This window comes from Aquarana catesbeiana, linkage group LG02 (genome assembly GCF_042186555.1).
Source record: "Aquarana catesbeiana isolate 2022-GZ linkage group LG02, ASM4218655v1, whole genome shotgun sequence".
Lineage (NCBI taxonomy): Eukaryota > Metazoa > Chordata > Amphibia > Anura > Ranidae > Aquarana > Aquarana catesbeiana.
In genome coordinates, this window is record NC_133325.1 from 264,896,229 (window position 1) to 264,917,585 (window position 21,357).

At 41.4% G+C, this 21,357-nt stretch overlaps 1 protein-coding gene across 1 annotated transcript in view; it reads right to left on the minus strand.

Annotated features, from left to right (window-relative positions):
* Positions 1 to 21,357, minus strand: part of ABCC4 (ATP binding cassette subfamily C member 4 (PEL blood group)) — a 627,509-nt gene that overhangs the window by 161,182 nt on the left and 444,970 nt on the right. The window contains exons 22-24 of the mRNA XM_073614376.1: positions 12,975 to 13,094; positions 5,672 to 5,782; positions 990 to 1,090 (exon numbers count right to left, since the gene is read on the minus strand). Of these exons, the coding sequence (XP_073470477.1) occupies positions 990 to 1,090; positions 5,672 to 5,782; positions 12,975 to 13,094 (332 nt within the window). The remainder of the gene's footprint in view (positions 1 to 989; positions 1,091 to 5,671; positions 5,783 to 12,974; positions 13,095 to 21,357) is intronic.

The window sequence follows — 21,357 nt, forward strand, 5'->3', positions numbered from 1 at the left end:
GTGTGTGTATATGTGCACACACACACACACATATATACACACACACATATACACAATACTATACATCCAGAATATTAAGCAAAATAATAACCAGCTGAAAATAAGTAAACGTGCACTGATGAACATCCAACAGAGAATGGGCTACAAAAACTAATAAAGGTGCTTTAGTATAACAAAGTGCTTCAATAATAAAGTGCTCTTAGAAACTGTCCAGTGCTTCAAACACAAAGTGCTTAGTGCTATGCCTCTTATTATTGTTGTCCTCAATAGTAACAGGTGTTCCTCCCAAATCCTAATTGACGTTGCTGCCATAAATTTCAAAATTACCTTTTTTTAGTACATTTTCTTAGTTTAAATATTTCATATGCTTTTCTATTGTGAGTAAAATATGGGTTTATGAGATTTGATAATTATTGCATTAGGTTTTTATGTAGATTTTATACAGCATCCCAAATTTTTTAGGATTGTACATACAACACACATAGTAAAACATCCAATAAATAAATCCACTTTTTTATTGGATGTTTAACTATGTATATTATTTGTATCTTTCTATCTTCGTTTGTATATTAATATTGTCTCAATATTAAAGAAAGGGGGACTTTGCCTGGCATTGGTGATTGTATGCTGGGGAGGTTTCTATGGCAGAGAGCTTTTTGATGGGGTGATTTCTGCTGTGGTGGTTCTTGTGGGGAGGAGCTTTTTTTTTCCAGGAGAGTGATCTTGAGCTCTTGGGGTGGGGTGCTCTTTGCTTGAGGGGTTCTAATGGGGGGAGCGCTTTGCTGGGGTGGAGTTTCAAGTAGAAACAGAATTTAAACTGGAAACATATAGCTTTTTATAACATTTTAAGAGTAGCATAGCTAGGGCAGTCATTCGTGGGAAATTTCCAGTAAAACTTCAGTGCAAACATCTGGATTTATACATCTTACATATTCAAAAGGTTAATAGTCCCCTAATATCTTCACACATTAAATAAAAAAAAAACTTACTAGATTTTCAACTTCTGCACTTTGCCTTACTCCCCACTGGAAAGATCCCATAATTGTAATGGCATAAGAGAGCGCCAAACCAACCTGTCCTGCATCAAGAGCTGTAGGGATACAAATTTAAAATGTTGTTAGCATTTCACATTAAAGGCTTAGTTTACCTTTTGGAATATATTCCATGTTCCACCCATATTTATTAGCACAAGCTTAGGGTAGGCTATAGAGAAGAAAATGGAATCAATTAGTATCGATATTCCCATTGCACACTTTCCTGGATACAGGTGCTGCAGCAACAACCAATTTGTTATATAATTTTGTATTGTCACATATAGGGAAATGTGGGGAGTGCTGGCAGCTGTCTATTATATTTAATTTTTCACATTATTTTTCATCATATTTATTAATTTTAGCAGCTCACAAGGTTTCCACCTATCTGCAGCAACAACCAGCTGGAACTGGAAACATCACAGATCAAATGCACATATTCGCCAGCACACCATGAATGATCGTCAATTACACCCAAATCTTTATTGAAGAATGATCACATCACAGGAGACATAGTGCAACGTTTCAGAGCCACGCAAGACCCCTTCGTCAGGCATGTGATATGCCAGTTTTACACACCAGAATGATTTTGAGTTGTGACAGGTAACTGTGATTCCCACAAAAGACCCATGCTAACACAGTAAGGACATAAAAACCACATACAGATAGTAAATAAAGTAATCAAAACTTAGGACTTATGTCTACAAGGCAACAGTGCTAAATATTTAGTTATGCTGACATATGCGATACAATTTAAAGTAATAACAATTACAACATATCACCAAGATCAATGGATCCTCAATCATATTGTAAAATCTAAGGTAATTCTTTACTACTCATTGCTGTATGTGCCGAAGCCACAAGTTAGGGCCCATTGGGGCTCGTTCAGCATGTTCTGTCCAGTGGATGTGCATGCTGCATTTTAAACAGGGTCTTTTGAAAGTATAACTGTTCTTAATAGAATGATTTAACCTTTCTGCGGGATTCCCGAGTGTGGCTGGGGGAGAATTTTCATTACCAAGAGCGCGAACCACACTCGAGACTGCATCGTAGTATCCTGGTAAAGTAACTTACCTTGTCCCCAAGATCCTGCGATGTCCTCCCGCTGTGTCCGCGGGCTGTGTACTCCACCAGATGTAGTGTGCGCCGGGCTTTGTTACCTGCAAGCGTCGTGACGCATAGGGGCAGAGCCCAGCGGCAAACTCAAAAAGTGAAAAACACAGAACACACACAATACATTGTAATCTGTAAGATTACATTACTGTATCAAATCAATTTACATCCCCTTTGTCCCTAGTGCTTTGTCCAGTGCCCTGTCTGCACCTTTATGTTATATATATACTGTTGTTTCTGCCTGGAAACTTGAGATTGTCCATGACATCCAAAAAGCTTCCCTTTAGGTCAAAAGTGGTTTTATACCAGCTAGAAAACTGCAATAGTAAATTAGAATCACTTGCAGAATTGAGTGATAGTGATTCGTGTTGAAATTCGTCATCAGACACTGAAAGTGACGACAGCAACAATTCTGCAAATGTCATTGTTTTTTATTTGATTACATTATTGAATACATTTCATTACTATATTATTTGTTATATATATTTGAAGTTATTTATTATAATTTATGATTTCGTGTTTTAAACTTTATCATACCCGGGATGTCTACTAGACTCTTGTTTGCACTGATTTAAGTGAGTTATTCCTAAAGCCTCGAACACATGGTACAATTGTTGGCGCTTAATTTTTGTCAAAAGGGCGTGTGCCAGGATCTTGTCTTACATACTAACGGTACAAAATTGTCGTTCCACAAACACAAACATAGTGACGTACTACGAGGAATTTCAGCTCTTGAGCGCCACCCTTTGGGCCCCTTCTGCAAATTTCGTGTTTGGTGAGCATTGATTCCGAGCATGCGTGTTTGTACTTTCGACTTGTGTGACGGATTTATGTACTAACCATACGAAAATCTGATGTCAAATTGTTGTCCGCAGAAAATTCACTAGCCTGCCATCCAACATTTGTTGGCCAAAAATTGGACAACAATTGTCAAAAGGAGCTTACTAACAGTAAGATTTTAGGACAACAGTCTGTCAACAGACAACCCCCTGCCAACAATCGTATGTGTACGAGGCTTAAGAATTACAGGCCTACAATATAAAACAACATATTTCCATGAGAAACAATGTACCGCTTTGAGCTTCAAAAATCAGACACAATCATACCGCCAGGGAGGTTAAGGCTTGAAATCCTATATTTAAAGCATTTAAAATATGAAGCCAAAATAGTATGCAAAATAGTAACAGTTCTAGTTCTATTACTTTTTTTGTAAATCACCCCAAGCATAAAAGTCCTCTGCAGTCAACTTCAGTATTTTGCTCTGCTGTGTGAGAGAGCGGCCCTTGCTTTTTGTTCCCTGCTTCTTCAGCAATATTGTGGACTAGAGAGTTGTAGGTAAGGCACAGCCGGCGGTGTGTCAGACTGCTGTAGAGATGACTGCTCCACTCACATAGAGTGAAGTTGTCCTCTGTTATAATAAGAGGAATCACTTTTCTATGGGGGGAAGGGGGCAATTTAAAGGAGAAGTCCAGCCTGAACTTTTTAGGCTGGGCTTCTCCTATGGGTCACAGGAGTGCAATTCGTTTTGCACTTCTGTGACCCATTTTCAGCGGAGAGTGGTCTGAAGTCCGCTCTCCGCTGACGTCACTGCCATCAGCCGAGGCAGCACGTCATTCCGACTTCCAAGTCTGGATCCGCAAGCTGCCTTGATTGATGGCAGTCTCAGCGAGCCACTGAGATGGCCTCTCCTCGCCCCTCCACAGCTCAGTGCTCCAGTGATCGTGGAGGATCAGAGAAGAGAGACGCTGACTGACAGTCAGCAGCTTTCCTCTCGGGGATCTGTGAGAACTGAGCCATTGGCGATGTTTGGTGGCTCGGTTCTCAGTTCAGAGATGGCGCAGGGGTCAGCTGCAGCATCGGTCTGATGCTCCATCCACCGAGGTAAGTATGAATAAAAAAAAAAAAAAAACATACTTAACAATTCCCAACTCCACCCCCCCCCCAAAAAAAATGTGTGATATAATACTGTAACTTTATTGTTGCACGCTGATAAAATATATACTATTTGTACTGATGCTTCAATTGTGTTTTAAAAATGTAGGGTCTGGCCAGCTAGCAGGGATTTTATTTTTTATTTTTCACTAGTTTCCTCACTAGCTTACACTAGTTCTTTTAGCATATACTGTAATTCTTGATTAGAAGCAGCAGAGCAGTTTTGGGCATGAGACAGTGTCTAGGAGCCCTCCATTCTTTTGGACCCAAAAGTGCCTATCAGGCCTTTGACATCATCATAACCACATCCTAGAAAACCAAAACGCGCAGCGCTACATATATACATATATTCATCCACCCAAAATCATAGAAGTGCAAACAGCAATATGTGCATTGACTGTTAAAAAAAGTGCACAAAATAAAAGTAAAGTCCATAGAGGGACCAAGACAGTTAAAAACAGCAGCTCTGAGTGTTTAAAAATAAACAGCAGAAACATCCAACAGTGAGTAGTGAGCAGTCAAGAGAGAAGAGAAACCACCAGATCTCAAGGCTCAGATGCACTACAACACCCAGGTGTTAAAAAAAAAATACCTGGGTGTTTTCTTACTGTATTTATGCTTTAGGGCTGAATAGATAGATTTAATCTGACAGAGATACATACACATTTAACATGGCCCTTTAAGCCTCGTTTCTAATATTTTTATACCCAGGTGTTACAAGCAGGAGCTTACCAGAACAAATTGACCACTATGTCATACTTCTTCCTGTTTTGAGAACTGAATTACACTGATGTTGTTGCTACAGGGGGAGTCTAGGAATAGAAAGAACTACCTGTTGATAGCTTGCACCTCAACCATTATGGATGCTGCCTTGATTACTTTAAGTGCTATACTATTTACAACTGGCTTTCTGCCTAAACCAAAAGGTTGCCTGAGTCAGGGTCTGCTTTATGGCAAACAATTCTCTGAAGTTCTGAAGCCCCAGAGCAAATAATGAATCATTTCCACGACTTGGCCAATGACCAATTTGCAACTTATCTAAAGTTTTTAGCAAATTATTAGTGTTATAGTTTCTCACAGCCAAACTGATTTTAAGCATTTATAATAACCTCATTCTACACAATTGTCATATATAAACAAAATTTATAAGCAACGCAAGTGTCTGTTAAAAATGACACAAAATGGGTTCCAATCATTCAAACATACACAATCATTTAATCACTTGAGCTTGTCTTAAATAAACAGTTGTGGAATTGACAGAGCACTCAAGTAACAATATAAATATCCAAACTATTAATACTGATTAATCATTTGTTTTTGAACAGCAACATTTGAATTACCTTTTGCTGTAGTACTAGAAAAACTGTGAAGAGGACTGCTAAGGTTCTAGTTCTGACGTCTAATTTTATAGTAAAAGAAATTGACTGATAATAAGCTCCCAAGGCAGTAAACTGTTCAGATAAATGTGGACAAACTGTCCTCTTTATAAGACGAGTATGAACTACAGTGCCTCAATTTAAATAACAGAATCACTATTACTTAGAATATGTATTTAAGGAAGGCTCATGCCATAGTCCTTGCAAAACACAACTTACTTTTTGAAAGAATTAGTGAACCAAAGGCAATGGCTACAACAAACAAGGCGCATATGGCATCCAGACGCACTGCAAGCCAACGGGATGTCGTCAGGAATAAAAACCAGGCCTCTAAAGAGAAAGCAATGAGTGTGATATAATGTGCAAAACAGTACTCAAAAAACAAATGCTTCACTGTAGTTAAAATACGTTTGACATTTTTTTTTTTTTCATTTACAGTTGTGGCAGAAGATGATTTGTAACTTAACAGATGAAATGGCACTGACGTGTACATAAAGCTATGCTGAAAGCCTATACAGAACTAGAAAGACTGAAAATAGGATTTTTATAACAGCGTACCTATAAAATCCTTTTCTTGGAGTACATCATGGGACACAGAGCCTAAGTAATAACTTAATGGGTTATGGGCCAGCTTCAGGTGATTGGACACTGGCATACCCAATACAGGAAGTTCACTCCCATATATAACCCCTCCTCCTTCCAGGAGTACCTCAGTTTTTGTAGCAAAGCAATATACTTAAACCCCCCAAAAAAGAGGGGCGGGACCTCTGCGTCCTATGATGTACTCCAAGAAAAGGATTTTACAGGTAAGCTGTTATAAAAATCCTATTTTCTTTATCGTACATCATGGGACACAGAGCCTAAGTAATAACTTAATGGGACGTCCCATAGCAATGCTATTTAAGGGGAGGGAGAGACAACCCGTAGGGCACCCCCAGACCTGAGGACTTATACTGCTGCCTGCACGACACTGCGCCTGAAGGCGATATCCTCATACCTCCTTACATCCACCTGATAAAATTTTGTGAATGTACAGTATGTACTGAAGACCAAGTTGCAGCCTTACAGATCTGAGCCATGGAGGCCTGGTGACGCACTGCCCAAGAAGCACTAACTGACCTGGTAGAGTGCGCCTTAACTTGAAAAGGGGGAATCTCACCCCTTAAATCATAAGTTTAAAACTTGCCAAATCCACTTAGCGACAGTGGATTTTGATGCTGCCTGTCCTTTCTTAGGACCCTCTGGCAGAATAAATAAGACATCAGTCTTAAGAATCTGAGCAGTTGCCTTTAAATAGATTTTCACTGCTCTCACCACATCAAGACAATGTAGTGACTTTTCTTCCCTGGAACATGGTTTTGGAAAAAACAATGGCAGGACACTATCTTGGTTCAGGTGAAAACCTGAGACCACTTTTGGCAAAAAATCTGGACGAGGGCATGAATAATCAAATATGGCTCTTTACAAGAAAGAGCAGCCAATTCTGAAACCCTCCTTGCTGAGGATATAGCAACCAAGAACACCAGCTTCCTTGTCAGAAGGACTAAGGGAATATGGTGTATCAGTTCAAATGGCTGTTTTTGTAACACTGACAAAACTAAATTCAAGGGCTCAAAGGTGATTTAACTGGCGGATTAATCCACATCACTCCTTGCACGAAACACCGGACCAAAGAATGTGTAGCAAGCGGTCTTTGAAATAAGATCGATAAGGCTGAGACTTGCCCCCTAATAGTACTCAAGGCCAATTTCATCTCTACGCCTAATTGTAGAAAGGCAAGAATTTTGCCTATGATATATCTCCGAGGGTGCTAACCCTTGGATTCACACCAGGAAACATAAGCCTTCCAGACTCTATAATACATAGCTCTGGACGCTGGCTTCTTTGCATTAATCAAAGTAGAGATAACTGACCCGGAAAGCTCACGTTTCTTCAGAATGTGGGTTTCAATAGCCAGGCCGTTAATAGCCAGCGTTCGTAAAGTAAGATGGAATATCGGCCCTTGTGAGAGCAGGTCTGGCCTTAGTGGAAGGGACCATGGATCCTCCACTGCCATCTTTACGATTTCTGCATACCATGACCTTCTGGGCCATGATGGTGCTACCAGAATTACTGGCTTTCTTTCCAGCTTGATCCTGCAAAGAAATCAAGGCAGCAACTGAATAGGGGGGAAATGCATAGATCAGCGAGAACTGATCCAACGGGGTCACCAATGCATTTGTTCCACCTGCGAGTGGATCCCTTGCCCTGGACACAAAGTTGACTAACTTCATGTTGAATCTGGACACTAGAAGATCCACGTCCGGAGTCCCCCATCTTTGGCAAATAGCCCAAAAAATGTCCGGGTAAAGAGACCATTCCCCTGGGAATAACTGCTGGCGACTTAAGTAGTCCGCCTGCCAATTCTCTACTCCCGGAATGAAGACTGCCAATAGGCACGGAACATTCCTTTTTGCCCAAGTTAGAATATGGTTCACCTCTCTCTGCGCTGAGAGACTCTTGGTGCCCCCTTGGTGATTGATATAGGCCACAGCCGTAGCATTGTTGGATTGGATTCTGACAGTCCTGCTGTTCTAGTTTGAATCGCAGAAACCTTTGGTGAGAGGGAAATATAGGGACATGCAGATATGCATCCCTGATGTCGATGGACGCCAGAAGTTCTCTTCCCTGTAGGATAGAAACTACTGACCTGAGTGACTCCATGCGAAAGGAGCAAATTTTCAGGAATTGATTTAGATTCCTTAGATCTAGAATGGGCCTCACATTTCCATTTGGTTTTGGTACAGTAAACAAGTTTGGATAAAACCCCAAACCTTGCTCCTCTGTGGGGATCTGTATGATCACCCCCTGAGCCAATAATCCGTCTAATGCTTGAAACAGAGACTGCCTTTTCCCTGGATCTTTGGGAACGGTTGATCTCAGAAAACGAGACGGTGGAAACTGCCGAAATTCTAGTTTGGACCCTAGAGACACCGTGGAGATGACCCATCTGTACTGAATTTCCTTTTGCCAGACTTCTGAGTATTTCAGAAGTCTTCCCCCCACTCTGGTGAGGGGGGGGGCGCCTCTTCATGATGGGGCTTTAATATTCTGCTTTGCAGATTTGCGGCCTCAGGTCTTCTTTTGTGCCTGGGTCTGACCCTGAGGTTCTCTTCTAGAGTCTGATGGCAGAGGCCGTCGCCACTGCCTAGAGGCGGATGCCCCTGGCGCAGGAGAAAAAGTCAGTTTAAATGAAGGACGTTCATACTTTCTTTTGACTGGCAAAAGAGTACTGTTCCCACTAGAAATCGTTTGGATGTATTTATCCAAATTATCGCCAAATAGTCGCTCCTGAAAAGGGAAACTAGTCAGAAGCTTTTTGCAAGGTGCTTCGGCTGACCAATTTTTTTAACCAAAGGGTCCTACGCATGTGTACTAGCACAAGCGCAAGGCGGGACGCCTGGTGAATAGAGTCCTTCATAGCATCTATGGCAAAACATAATGCCTTTGCTAGTTTGGCCAACTCACAGGCCTGTTGTACAGGGAGCTCTTTAAGAGGCTCTGTGAACTGGTCCTTTAGGGACTGACAGATGCCTATTGCTGCGACTGCAGGCTGAGTAAAGGTCCCTGCCAAGGAAAAAGAAGATTTTAACAGGAATTCCAACTTTTTATCTGTTGGATCTTTAAGCATTTGTGCATTGTCTACTGGACAAGTTAAACTTTTATTCACACTGGAAATCACAGCGTCAACTGCTGGAACCTTCCATTTTTTGGTGAATTTCTCCTCCATGGGATAGAGAACTGAGAATCTCTTTGGAGGGAGAAAATGCTTATCTGGATGATCCCATTCAGCATAAATAAGCTTTTCTAGTAAAGCATGGACCAGAAACGCATGAAAAGGCTGTAAAGGTTTTAAAGAACCCAAGGAAGAAACTGGACTTTCAGCTGACTCTGTTAGGGGTAGCATGAAAGTGGAACGAACCATTATCCGTAAGGACTTGTATCTCAGATTGCAAAGCTAAATCATCAACTGTTGTTTCCTCCACAGAGCAATAATCGGCTTGTTTTTCCTCTTGATAATAGGTAATACCTCATCCTGTCCCCATTGTTCCCTTGGTAAAGGGTCTGAAGTGGGGGAGGGGGATCCAGCACGCTTCCTATCCACTTGGATAGAGGATGCATTTAAAGCCGCTAATCTTCCTTCTAGGCCCTGCAGGGCAGAGGAAAATGCATCTTCAGTCACGTATACAGGGGCTGAAGTGTGAAAAGCAGTTGCACCACCAATTGGTTCCAAAGACTCACCCTGGCTTGCCATGTCTGGTATTTCTGGAGAGGATGACAGTATGGAGGCATGACTGGAGTTCCCAGCGCCTGGGGGTGGAATTTTTGGCACCTTAGCGGTAGTTCTGGAAGTAATAGTGCTAAGCACAAAAGGAGGAGAGGCCTTAAGAAAAAATTTACCACTTGCTGAGCAATAGTTTAGAAAAACAATGCCACCATAAAGATCAGCTTTTGGTGCTGAATAACAATTGTATTTCCTGTACTGGAAATGCCTGTATACACCCCTCACGTGACCCAGTGCTCCTGTGTCCTCTAGTGTGTCAGACTTCCTCTCCTCAGTTATTCTTAGAGGTTTCTGATATGAGAGCGTCTATCTTTTAAAAGCCTCAGGTGAGCCTGATCTTGCATTTGTCAGTGTTTTCTGCCCCTCAGCATGTGCGCTCCACAAGGACGGTAGGTCCTGCACATGGCGGCGCCTTTTACTTAGACCACACTCCTCTGTAATACCCGCCCCCCTCCTTCTTTAAAAAAAAAATCTAGTTTGCGCGCGAATGGCATTTGGGTGTGCAAATGCAGAGGAGGAGGCTGTGAGCGCCATCTGGCACCTCGCCAGAGCAGCGAGCGTACTGCCTAAGCACAAGAACTGGTGTGCTGCCTGTCCCAATAATCCCTTGCTGGACAGTGTTCACAATAAAGGCAAGTTTGTAATATAAGTATTATAATATACTTATAATATAAGTATTATATGTGAAGCTGCCACCGCACCTCTCCAGGAGGGGAGGGGGGGGGGAGTTTCATCAGCAGAGTGTTAGGCTCCCTTATCTGCAGGATATATACTAACTTGCTTGTAGGGGCCGTTTATACATAAAAAATGTCAAAACTGCTGCTGTACCCCCACTTAGTTTCCTCAGAAGAGTAAAACCCAACTGTTCAATAAGAACCCCCACTGACTGCTGGGACCACACATGCTGTTATAGCCAGGACACAGAGCTGCTGAGAAGCAACGTTCCAAGGTATGTGTAATTTTCTCCCTCTAGTGGAGATCTTAAGGCATACAATGTTTCATATATGGAAGAAAAGGCATAGGTGGACTTTTTACAGTTCCTAGGCTTCTTCCCTTACCTTATCCTCGCTGCAGGATACTGCTGAAACAGACAGATCCAAACTTCACCCATCACGGCGGGCTGCGTTAGTAAACCTTCAAAGACCGGGTCCCTTAATAGGGGTTCCACTCCTTTGGACCTGTATAGCATCCCTCGGGAGCAACTTTAGGAAATGTAGCAAGACCAAAAAGAGTCCTGGTTCCTGGGGTCCAGCCCTCAAAGTGAAGCTTCACAGGCAAAACCTCGCTCTTCTATGAGAGGCCCGGGTACCATCCTGTGGCCTCAGTGGCTTGGACAGATCCGGCTGTGGAGGTTATTTAAATCCAGCATGGATCCCTCCTGGAGCTCCTCAGAGGACATCTTCACTGGTGACCAACACCTTAGACACTGGCGAAAAAACTGAGGTACTCCTGGAAGGAGGAGGGGTTATATAGGGGAGTGAACTTCCTGTATTGGGTATACCAGTGTCCAATCCCCTGAAGGTGGCCCATAACCATTAAGTTAATACTTAGGCTCTGTGTCCCATGATGTATGATAAAGAAATACCAACTTTTTGTAAGAAAATGCTGAATCACACAACTGATGCCCTGGGCACTTGTTCACATCATGTTTTTTTAAGGTCATGTGACCAAGTGCTTGGACCTTCAGACATCTGACCAACATTAAAGCATGCCTGGAGCAACATTTTCCTCAGAAAAATGTGTTCATTCCAGTCCTTTTTGCAAACCCCCTAATAGGATAGGATATATGTTTGTTTCTTAGCAATGTTTTACTTCTCATTATTATTCAAAAAAACCCAGCCTTGTGGGTGTCTATTTATAGTTGTCTTTCTTTCTAGTTCAGAATCTCTGCAACTATGTTGTACTTCAGAAGAGCAACTGTCCTCGTAGTAACTTCTCTGACTAATGCTCTCTTTGCCATATCACTGAGCTTTTGATATTGTGGTTGAGCAATATTCTTTCCATTTTTTTTAAAATGGATTTACTGTTGCTCTGAAAGATGTTAAAAGTTTGAGATACATTTTTATAACTTGACCTTGATAGTGGCTTCCTCTGAACTTTATGCCAGATTAGTTTTGATAGCTCCTTAGTCCGAATGATGCTTTTTTTTTTTAAGATCATGTGACACTATTTACACATAGGTGGCTTTCACTCAACTAATTATGTGACTTTCTAAGACAACTGGATACAGCAAATCTAGGAATTTTACAGAAAAGGTTGAAAATACGTAATTGTGACTGTGCAGTTTTTTTCATTTTCAAATAATTTGGAAAATTAGGTGGATTTTTTCTCTGTTTGCAATTATGGAATCATTTGTATAGAACAATGACATACAGTGACAATTAAATACATTTTAATTACAGCAGTATCCATTTTTATAAAAACAAATGTTTGCATTATCAGTGGTAAATTCTAAGGTAGGTAAACACTTATTAGAGGGCACACAGAGTTTTATAGAGCACCTGATACTCACCAGTAGCTCAGGCATGTTCAAATAATATCCTATCCCGCTGGGCAGCTGTCAAAGGTGGCAGAGGCATTCACCACACTGCCGCCACATGTACGTAGCTGTGCATGCAGCTGCAGGATGGGGAATGCCTCCGTCGCCCATTACTGTCTGTCGGCTTTGACAGCTACCCAGCAGGTAAGCTCATGCAGGTTTGGACTAATGTCTGAACTCAAGTAGGAAGTTCATTCCTACTCACAAGGTTCTTAGGAATAGCTCCTGTGCCTTGATACAACCAAAAGAAATATGCTAAAGATAATGAAAACCAATGAGTATGTGTTATGCAGTGATATAAATAGAATATAAAACCTGACTGGTAACAAGTTCAGCTCAGCTTTTGCTTTGATCAACTCTAATGTTGCTTGCAGTTAGATTGCATACAAATGTTACGTTTACACTGAGCAGCCGTGCAAAGCAAAAACTTAACCTATTAAGTGGGCATTAATGTTCAGGAGATGGCGCAGCTTCTGTATCCTGTGACTGCTGTGATGACTGGGAGCCTGTCCTACTGGCTCCTAATCAGAAGACAGGAAGGGAAGATAAATCTCTTCAAGGGGACACAGCTAGAAAAGAAAATCCTTCCTTACTTTATAAATTCTTCAAATCTACTTTAATTAGTACAATACTGTAAAAATAATAGTCTTTATACACACCAGAATGAAGGTCTTGCTGTGCATCAAATAAATGCTGAAATCGCTCCTCTGCTTTAAATGCCCTAATGGTCCAAAGTCCTTGGAGAGAAGATGACAGATGGGAGAACACTGGACTTCGAGCTAAAAAAGTTGAATGCCAGCTGTTAGTTTTATATCTCTTGTACAAAACATGACCCAAATACAAAGCAAAGGAAATTAGAAAGGAATCCACCACAGATTTGCCGAGTCTGTTCCACAATCCAAATAATATACACATCAGCTAGTATTTTTCTTACCTGTAGCCTTGGTTCACATTGACAGCAGGAATGAAAGCATGCGAGTCATTCCCGCATGTCCGTTCCGACTTCAGGGGCAATTTTAAAGACATCTGTGCGGTTTGCTGCACAGATGTCAATGGAAATCGCACCCCAAAGTTGCCAAAAGTCAAAAGTAGTACAGAAACACTTTTGGGAATCGGTGCGGCCCCACAAAATGCAGCATCACACCGATTCAGACGGTGCCATTGCCTGCAATGGCCGCCGATTTGGCATGCAATTGACATGTCAAATCACATGCCAAATGGCATTAATGTAAACCAGGGCTTAGAGTAAGTCTAAGGAGGCTACCAGTGCTGAACTCCTGAAAGTTTTAGCTGACTGGCTGTCTGTGCCATCAATACTCTGAAATAATGGACTGAAATAAACATGCAGCTCAAGAAAATAAAAGTGAAATACTAACTCTGAATCTGAGAATGGAGTGAATGGTTTAGAACATATCACAAGGATCAGATCATCATAAAAAGAAGGAAAGTAGTATTTTCTGGAACGGTCAGCAAAAGCTGTCACTTTCTCTTTCTCGTTCTGGGTTTCCTAATTTCCTTATAGTGATTCATATACAATAGCTTTAACCTACCACCAAGTGATTGCACACGGGCAAAAGCTCTGATTTGATCCGTACCCCTCCCCCTCATTATACCCATTATACCCATATAACCCCTCAAGGAACTCAGGGAATTCAAGATGCAGGGAGATCTCTGGGGAGAGTCTGTAGAGCTGTCCTATAACTGAAAATGTTTGGCGAGATGGGCAGGCAAGCATTGAGGTACCTACAGACCACATTTGGAGGGGAAACAAGAAAATAAGAGGGGTACTTGTTACCAGAGACAATAGATCTTTCCAGTACTAAGTTAGCAACAGAAGTTGACCTGTGCCAAGGCCAGTTTTTTTTTAAGAGGAAAGAGCAGAAGTACTTCTTAGCTTATAAAACAGGAAACTCTACAGGAGATCATCCAGGGAGCTGGTCACTGCAGTAATTACAAAACAATTGTTTTTGGGAGCATGATGGAAATTCCATTGTTGAGTAGATAAGGGTCCATGTGCAGATAAAAAGGGAGAGGACTGCAATAGAGATTTGTCATGTACCTTTCTGAAAAACAAAGTGAAATAAAAGACCGGAACACCTTTGCAATTGTCAATACACCTTTCTTAAAGTGGATGTAAACCTGAATTTTTTTTTTTTTGATATCATACTGTAGAGTATAAGATTTCCTATCACCGAGCTCCAGACAACAGACCCACCCACAGAATCTGCAGTTTTTCAGCTCACATAACAGACAGAGGGGAGACATCTGACAGGTAAAGATACATGCAGGAGGAATGTATATCTTTATAGATAACTACTATGGCAGTAGTTTAGAAAGGATGACATTGGGTTTACATCCACTTTAAGGGGTGGGGGCAAATCTTTACTGCAAAAAAGGTTTTGAGGTCAGCTAGGATTAGCAGTGGATGGTCTGCCACAATGCGAAGGACCTGCAGTAGATGAATTCCTGAGGAGGTGAACAGATCTCATCTGTATGGTAGAGGAGGCCCATTTAATAGGGAAACGGTGGATAGCAGGGTAGGAACCTCCTTCTCTAATTAGCTGCCTCTATGTATTCCTCAAGGGAATTTCCAAAGACCTTTCATGAGGGTATTCAGCCAATTAAGCTTTAAGCCATATGATTCTGACAATACACATAGAAAATAAAGGTATTCTGGAAATGTGAAAGATCACATTATAGATGGTGTTTACCCAGTTTTAAGGGCAGAGTTCCTTCTTTAGATCAGGTCATATCTGTAATAACAAATGAGAAAAGGGGGGGCTTGCCTACTGCTCTGAATAGATTACTTTGATCTAACAATGCACATTAGGCACTATCACTACATTTGTGCACAACATAACCTAGACCTAAACACTTTCTTTGAAAAGAAGTGAATAGGGAGCTAGTCATACATGATTCTTTTTTTTTTACCGAGCAGGAAGTTTCCCTTACTTTAGAATACAAGGATCAGTGTATAGCCAGCGGCACTGATCGCTCACCAACAATCCAACAGGCTGGTTGTATACAAGTGGATCTACTGATCAACTTGACAACAACCAGCCTGCCCATACATGAATTGAATTTCAGTCAGTCCCTGTAAGGCCAGCTTTACACCAGGCATACACAAGTATAATTTACAGGCAGATCTAATATCTCTCACTTATCTATAATGCCATACAGCAATAGAGTCTCAAAAGAAGATCTTTCAAATCAAAATGTTGGGATATCTGTCTCTTATCGGCGCAATTCCACAACACTATGGGGAGATATACAGCCATGGCCAAAAGTTTTGAGAATTACACGGATTTAAAATTTTCACAAAGTTTGCTGCTTCAGTGTTTTAAGATCCTCTTGTCAATTGTTACTATGGTATACTGAAGTATAATTACAAGCATCTCAGAAGTGTCAAAGGCTTGTATTGACAATTACATTAAAGCGGAGTTCCACCCAGAAATGGAACTTCTGCTGTTCAGATTCCCCCCCCTCCGGTGTTACATTTGGCACCTTTCAGGGGGGAGCAGATACCTGTCAAATCCAGGTATCTGCTCCCACTTCTGGGGAAAATCGCTGCACATTGTGTGGCGATCTTTGCAAAGTTGGGCAAATCCTCCCTCCCCTCCGCTGTCTTCTGGGAGATATACAGGTCCTAGAAAACAGCAGGGACCAATCAGAACGTGCAGAGCGACTCGTGCAGCGCAGCTCGCGCATGCGAGTAGGTTAACCAGGAGTGAAGCCGAAAGTCTTCACTGCCTAGTTCCCTTACCAGGAATGGCAGCGGCAGCACCCAGAAGTCGATCCGAAGATCGGCTAGGGTGCCGACATCACAGGCTCCCTGGACAGGTAACTGTCCTTATATTAAAAGTCAGCAGCTACAGTATTTATAGCTGCTGACTTCATTTTTTTTTTCCGCCGGCGGAACTTCGCTTTATGTGTATGCATTGTTGACCCTTCTTTTTCAAGACCTCTACAATTTGTCCTGGCATGCTGTCAATCAACTTTTTGGGCCACATCCTGACTGATGGCAGCCCATTTGTGCATAATCAACGCTTGGAGTTTGTCAGAATTTGTGTGTGTTGGGGGGGGGGGGGTTTGTTCACCTACCTCTTGAGGATTGACCACAAGTTCTCAATGGGATTAGGGTCTGGGGAGTTTCCTGCCCATGGATCCAAAATGTTGAGGTTTTGTTTCCCAAGCCACTTAGTTATCATGTTTGCCTTAAGATGCTCCATCATGCTGCAAAAGGCATTGTTCATCACCAAACTGTTCTTGGATGGTTGGGAGAAGTTGCTCTCTGATAATGTTTTTGTAACATTCTTTATTCATGGCTGTGTTCTTAGGCAAAATTTTGAGTGAGCCTACTCCCTTGGCTGAGAAGCAACCCCACACATGAATGGTCTCAGGATACCTTACTGTTTGCATGACAGGACTAATGGTAGCGCTCACCTTTTCTTCTCCGGACAAGGTTTTTTCCTAGTGCCCCAAACAATCAGAAAGGGGATTCATCAGGGAAAATGACTTTACCCCAGTCCTCAGAAGTCCAATCCCTGTACCTTTTGCAGAGTATCAGTCTGTCCCTGATGTTTTTCCTGGAGAGTTGTGGCTTCTTTGGTGCCCTTCTTGACACCTGCCTGCTGCCATTTCTGAGCAAGCTCTGCACTAGTGGTGCCCCTATCTCGCAGCTGAATCAACTGCTGGAGATGGTCCTGGCACTTGATGGACTTTCTTGGGTGCCCTGAAGCCTTCTTCACAAATGCAGCAGACATTTTTTATGTGATTAAGTTCATTTTCATGGCAAATAAGGATTTTTCAATTAATTGCAATTCATCTGATCACTCTTCATAACATTCTGGAGTATATGCAAATTTCCATCATAAAAACTGAGGCAGCAGACTTTGAGAAAATTAATATTTGTGTCATTCGCAAAAGTTTTGGCCACGGCTGTACTAAAACTAGAGCACTCAGAATCTGGTGCAGCTGTGCATGGTAGTCAATCAGCTTCTAACTTCAACTCGTTCAATTATGCTTTGACAATAAAACCCGAAAGCCGATTGGTTTCTTTGCAGAGCTGCACACACCAGTTTTAGTAAATAACCCCCTATATTCTTGCAAACCAAACAATTTTCCATCTTTACAGAGTCAGATGCTAAAAAAATCTATTAAAAACAATTGTAGAAATGAATAACTTCCATGTACACACCAAAAATCAATGATGTTTAACAATATGTTACCAGGATGCTGCAAGGTTTATTCAGTTGTTTATACAGATACCATCCATTAAAAATACACACTAAAATATAGCATGGCATACTTTTAAGACTAAACGTTCATGGTTATCGATTTAAGTTGTCCTAAAAATAAGAAGTATTAGGACACAGAGGTAAAGAAATTCAGAAAATAAATATCCTGGAGTCAGGGTTGATTTACTTAGGACAAAACATTACATTTTAAAGCCCAACTCTGGGCAAAAAAACCCTACCTCCCCACCCTCCCACTAACCTCTATCTGAATGCTGGAATGAAAAAAAATAAACAAAACCCTTTCTCAATACCCTCTCTACTTACCCAAACTATTCTACAATTATATCATTTCTACAATTATCTGGTTGGGAACTGTTTGGGGCACCTATAAAGAAACACCTCTTTAAAAGGACTATCCATTGGAGAGTGGGCTGCCCAGAGCCATTCCTCGCAAAGATAAAGGCGGCCTGAATTTGGGACGTTCTCCGAACTCGGACCAGTTTGATTCATCCTTACAAAGAATAAAGGATGTGCCTTGAAAAAAAAGAGCCAAAAAGCTGCATGCTACATTTTGCTTAAAGGTTTTACCAGTTCATTGATGAAATAAAATATTAGGACAGGTTGTATTTGTCTTAGTTCATTTGATTATTTAAAAAAAATATATATTTTTTTTGTAGGTTCAGCTCATATACAGTAAAAATGTAGTTACATATGGGTATATTATTTATTTGTTATATAGAGAACACATTTTACAGTGGTGTAAATTGATGCGAGCAACAAGGACTAACAGTTTCTGTACATTTCCCTCAAGCATCATGACTGCGATGCTCACTTATTAATGGAATATAAAGTGACAGCAACCGGCTGTGCGTGTCAGCAGGTAAGACAGTTCTACAATGGAGGCATTATGAAGCTCTTTCAAACTACAGTAGCTCCTTTTCTCTCGTCCTTTCACATTCTTTATTTCGCTTTTATTCAATGGTCACTTTCTCTATGAAAATAAATGTCACCTAACATGAACTAGACAACAGAAGGCATGTCAATCATTCCACTTTTGAAAAAAGACAAACATTAGTTATTTAGGTATTGTGAAAGAGAGCAGCTATGAAAGGCACTCTGATTAGTGTCTTCTCACAACAGCTAAAAAAATAGAATTGAAAAACCTATACAAGAACACACACACACACATTAGACCACATAAATTTGAAACCTTCTGGGACTTTTTAGGTACCCTTAAAGCAAATGTAAAGGCTAAAATATATATTTTTTTCTAAAGTAATGAACATGTTATACTTACCTGCTCTGTGCAAATTTGCACAGATCGGTCCCAGACCTCTTGGCTCTTCCTCTTCTGTGTGTGCCACTACAGCAAGCTGTATGCTATGGTGGCACACCTGTGGGCTCACTCCCAAGCCAGGCTCTGTGCATCAATAGACACACACAGCACGACTTGGCCCCCGCTACCTCCTCACAGGATTTGATTGACAGCATCAGGAGCTAATGGCTCCCACTGCTGCCTCTGTGTGCTGTGAAGGCAGGAAGAGAAAAGAGAAAAAAGAACCACTACAGGCACAGTGCTGGACCAAGTGAGGACTCAGGTAAGTATTTGGGATGGGAGGATTCATACAAATACTGGGACATTTATTATCATAACTGCTTCTCACCTGCCCAATGTCATATGAAGTCGTCAACTTTGAGCGGTGATATCTGAATGATGCCTGCAGTTACAGGCATCATTCAGCTATCTTCTTTTACAGCCGGCGATTCCCTTCACCATAAAAACAATCATAGAGGCTGTTCAGCCGCATGAGCGTTCTTACAGGCGGCAGGAGGGGACGCCCCCCCCCCGCCTGCCGCCCTCCGGTGCTTCTCCCGGTTCGCCCGTGAGATCAGTGAGCCAGAGAAGGAACCGACCAGCGGCAGATGATGACCATAGAGATTTCTGGCCGGCCAGATGGTCCCCGACTCTCTAAGATTGTTCGGAGGCCGGGTGTGATGTTAGGACGTCAGGCCCAGCCTCTGCATTTGAAAAAATGCTGCCACCTGGGCTGGAAAGCCAGGAACTTTTTTTTTTGTTTTGTTTTTTTCAGGCTTCTCAGCCTAGAGGTGAGATCTGGGGACTTAAAGTGGGATTCCGGCCTGAAAAAAAAAAGTTTAAAAGTCAGCAGCTACAAACACTGTAGCTGCTGATTTTAAATAAGTACCTTTCTGTCCTGGGTGCCCCCGATGTCGGCCCCCCGAGGCCGACCCATCCCTCGGCACCGCCATCCTAGGTAAGGGAAACAGGCAGTGGAGCCTTGCGGCTTCACTGCCAGTTTCCTATTGTGCACGCGCGAGCGGCGCGGCGCTCCGCTCTGTGAATGGCCCCGTGGTGTTCTGGGAGCACACACAGTTCCCAGAAGACAACAGGGCCGCTCACCGAGGAGAAGAACACGCCGCGGAATAGGAAGAGGCAGATTAGGAAGACTGCCTAGCAACAAGGGTTTAGGTAAGTTTAATTTTTTTTTTTTTCAAATGTTTTTTTTTATTTTTTTTTAGGATTTTTTGTGATTTTTTTTTTTTTTTTCAGGGTGGCCCTCCACTTTAATGACCCCAGATCTCACTGTAAAGAGGACCTGTCACGCACTATTCCTATTACAAGGGATGTTTAAATTCCTTGTAATAGGAATAAAAGTAATAATAAAAAAAATTGAAAAGAGAGCATCAAATTAGAAAAATAAAAGTAAAATTAACAACAACAAAAAAAAAAAAGTAAAGCACCCCTGTCCCCGCGTGCTCTTTTGTAGAAGCGAACGCATACGCAAGTCGCGTCCACATATGTAAACGGCGTTCAAACCACACATGTGAGGTATCACCGCGAATGTTAGAGCAAGAGCAATAATTCTAGCCCAAGACCTTCTCTGTAACTCAAAACATGTAACCCGTGTGCAATTTTGAAGAATGACATGTTAAGTATCTATTTACTCGGCGTAACATAATCTTTTTTTTTCTTTATGCATGAAACTGTTTTCTTTCAAAAAAAACAAAAAAAAAACACGTATGAAAAATTGCTGCACAAATACTTTGCAAGATAAAAAGTTGCAACGACCAACATTTTATTCTCTAGGGTCTCTGCTAAAAAAACATAATGTTTGGGGGTTCTGTGTAATTTTCTAGCAAAAAAATGATTTTTACATGTAGGAGAGAAATGTCAGAATTGGCCTTGTAGGCAAATGGTTAATGCATTAACCACTTAAAAATAGAGCCTCGTTTTGAGATTTGGTGTTTACAACTTAAAATCATTGTTTTTTTGCTAGAAAGTTACTTAGAACCCCCAAACATTATATATTTTTTTCTAACACTCTAGAGAATAAAGTGGCTGCCCAATTTTTTTTTTATATTGTGAAAGAGAATGTTACGCCAAGTAAATTGATACCCAACATGTCACGCTTCAACATTCCGCCCGCTCGTGGAATGGTGACAAACTTTTACCCTTAAAAATCTCCATTGGCGATATTTAAAAAATTCTACAGGTTTCATGTTTTGAGTTACAGAAAAGGTCTAGTGCTAAAATGATTGCTCTCACTCTAATTATCGAGGTGATACCTTACATGTTTGGTTTGAACACTGTTTTCATATGCTGGCGCTGCTCACGTATGCGTTCGCTTCTGCACACGAGCTCGTCGGGACGCGTTAAAAATTTTCTTTTTTTTTCTTCTTCTTTATTTTACTTTTTCTTTTTACACTGTTCTTTTAAAAAAAATTGTGTCACTTTTATTCCTATTACAAGGAATGTAAACAGAAAAAAAGCATAAAAGGACCTCTT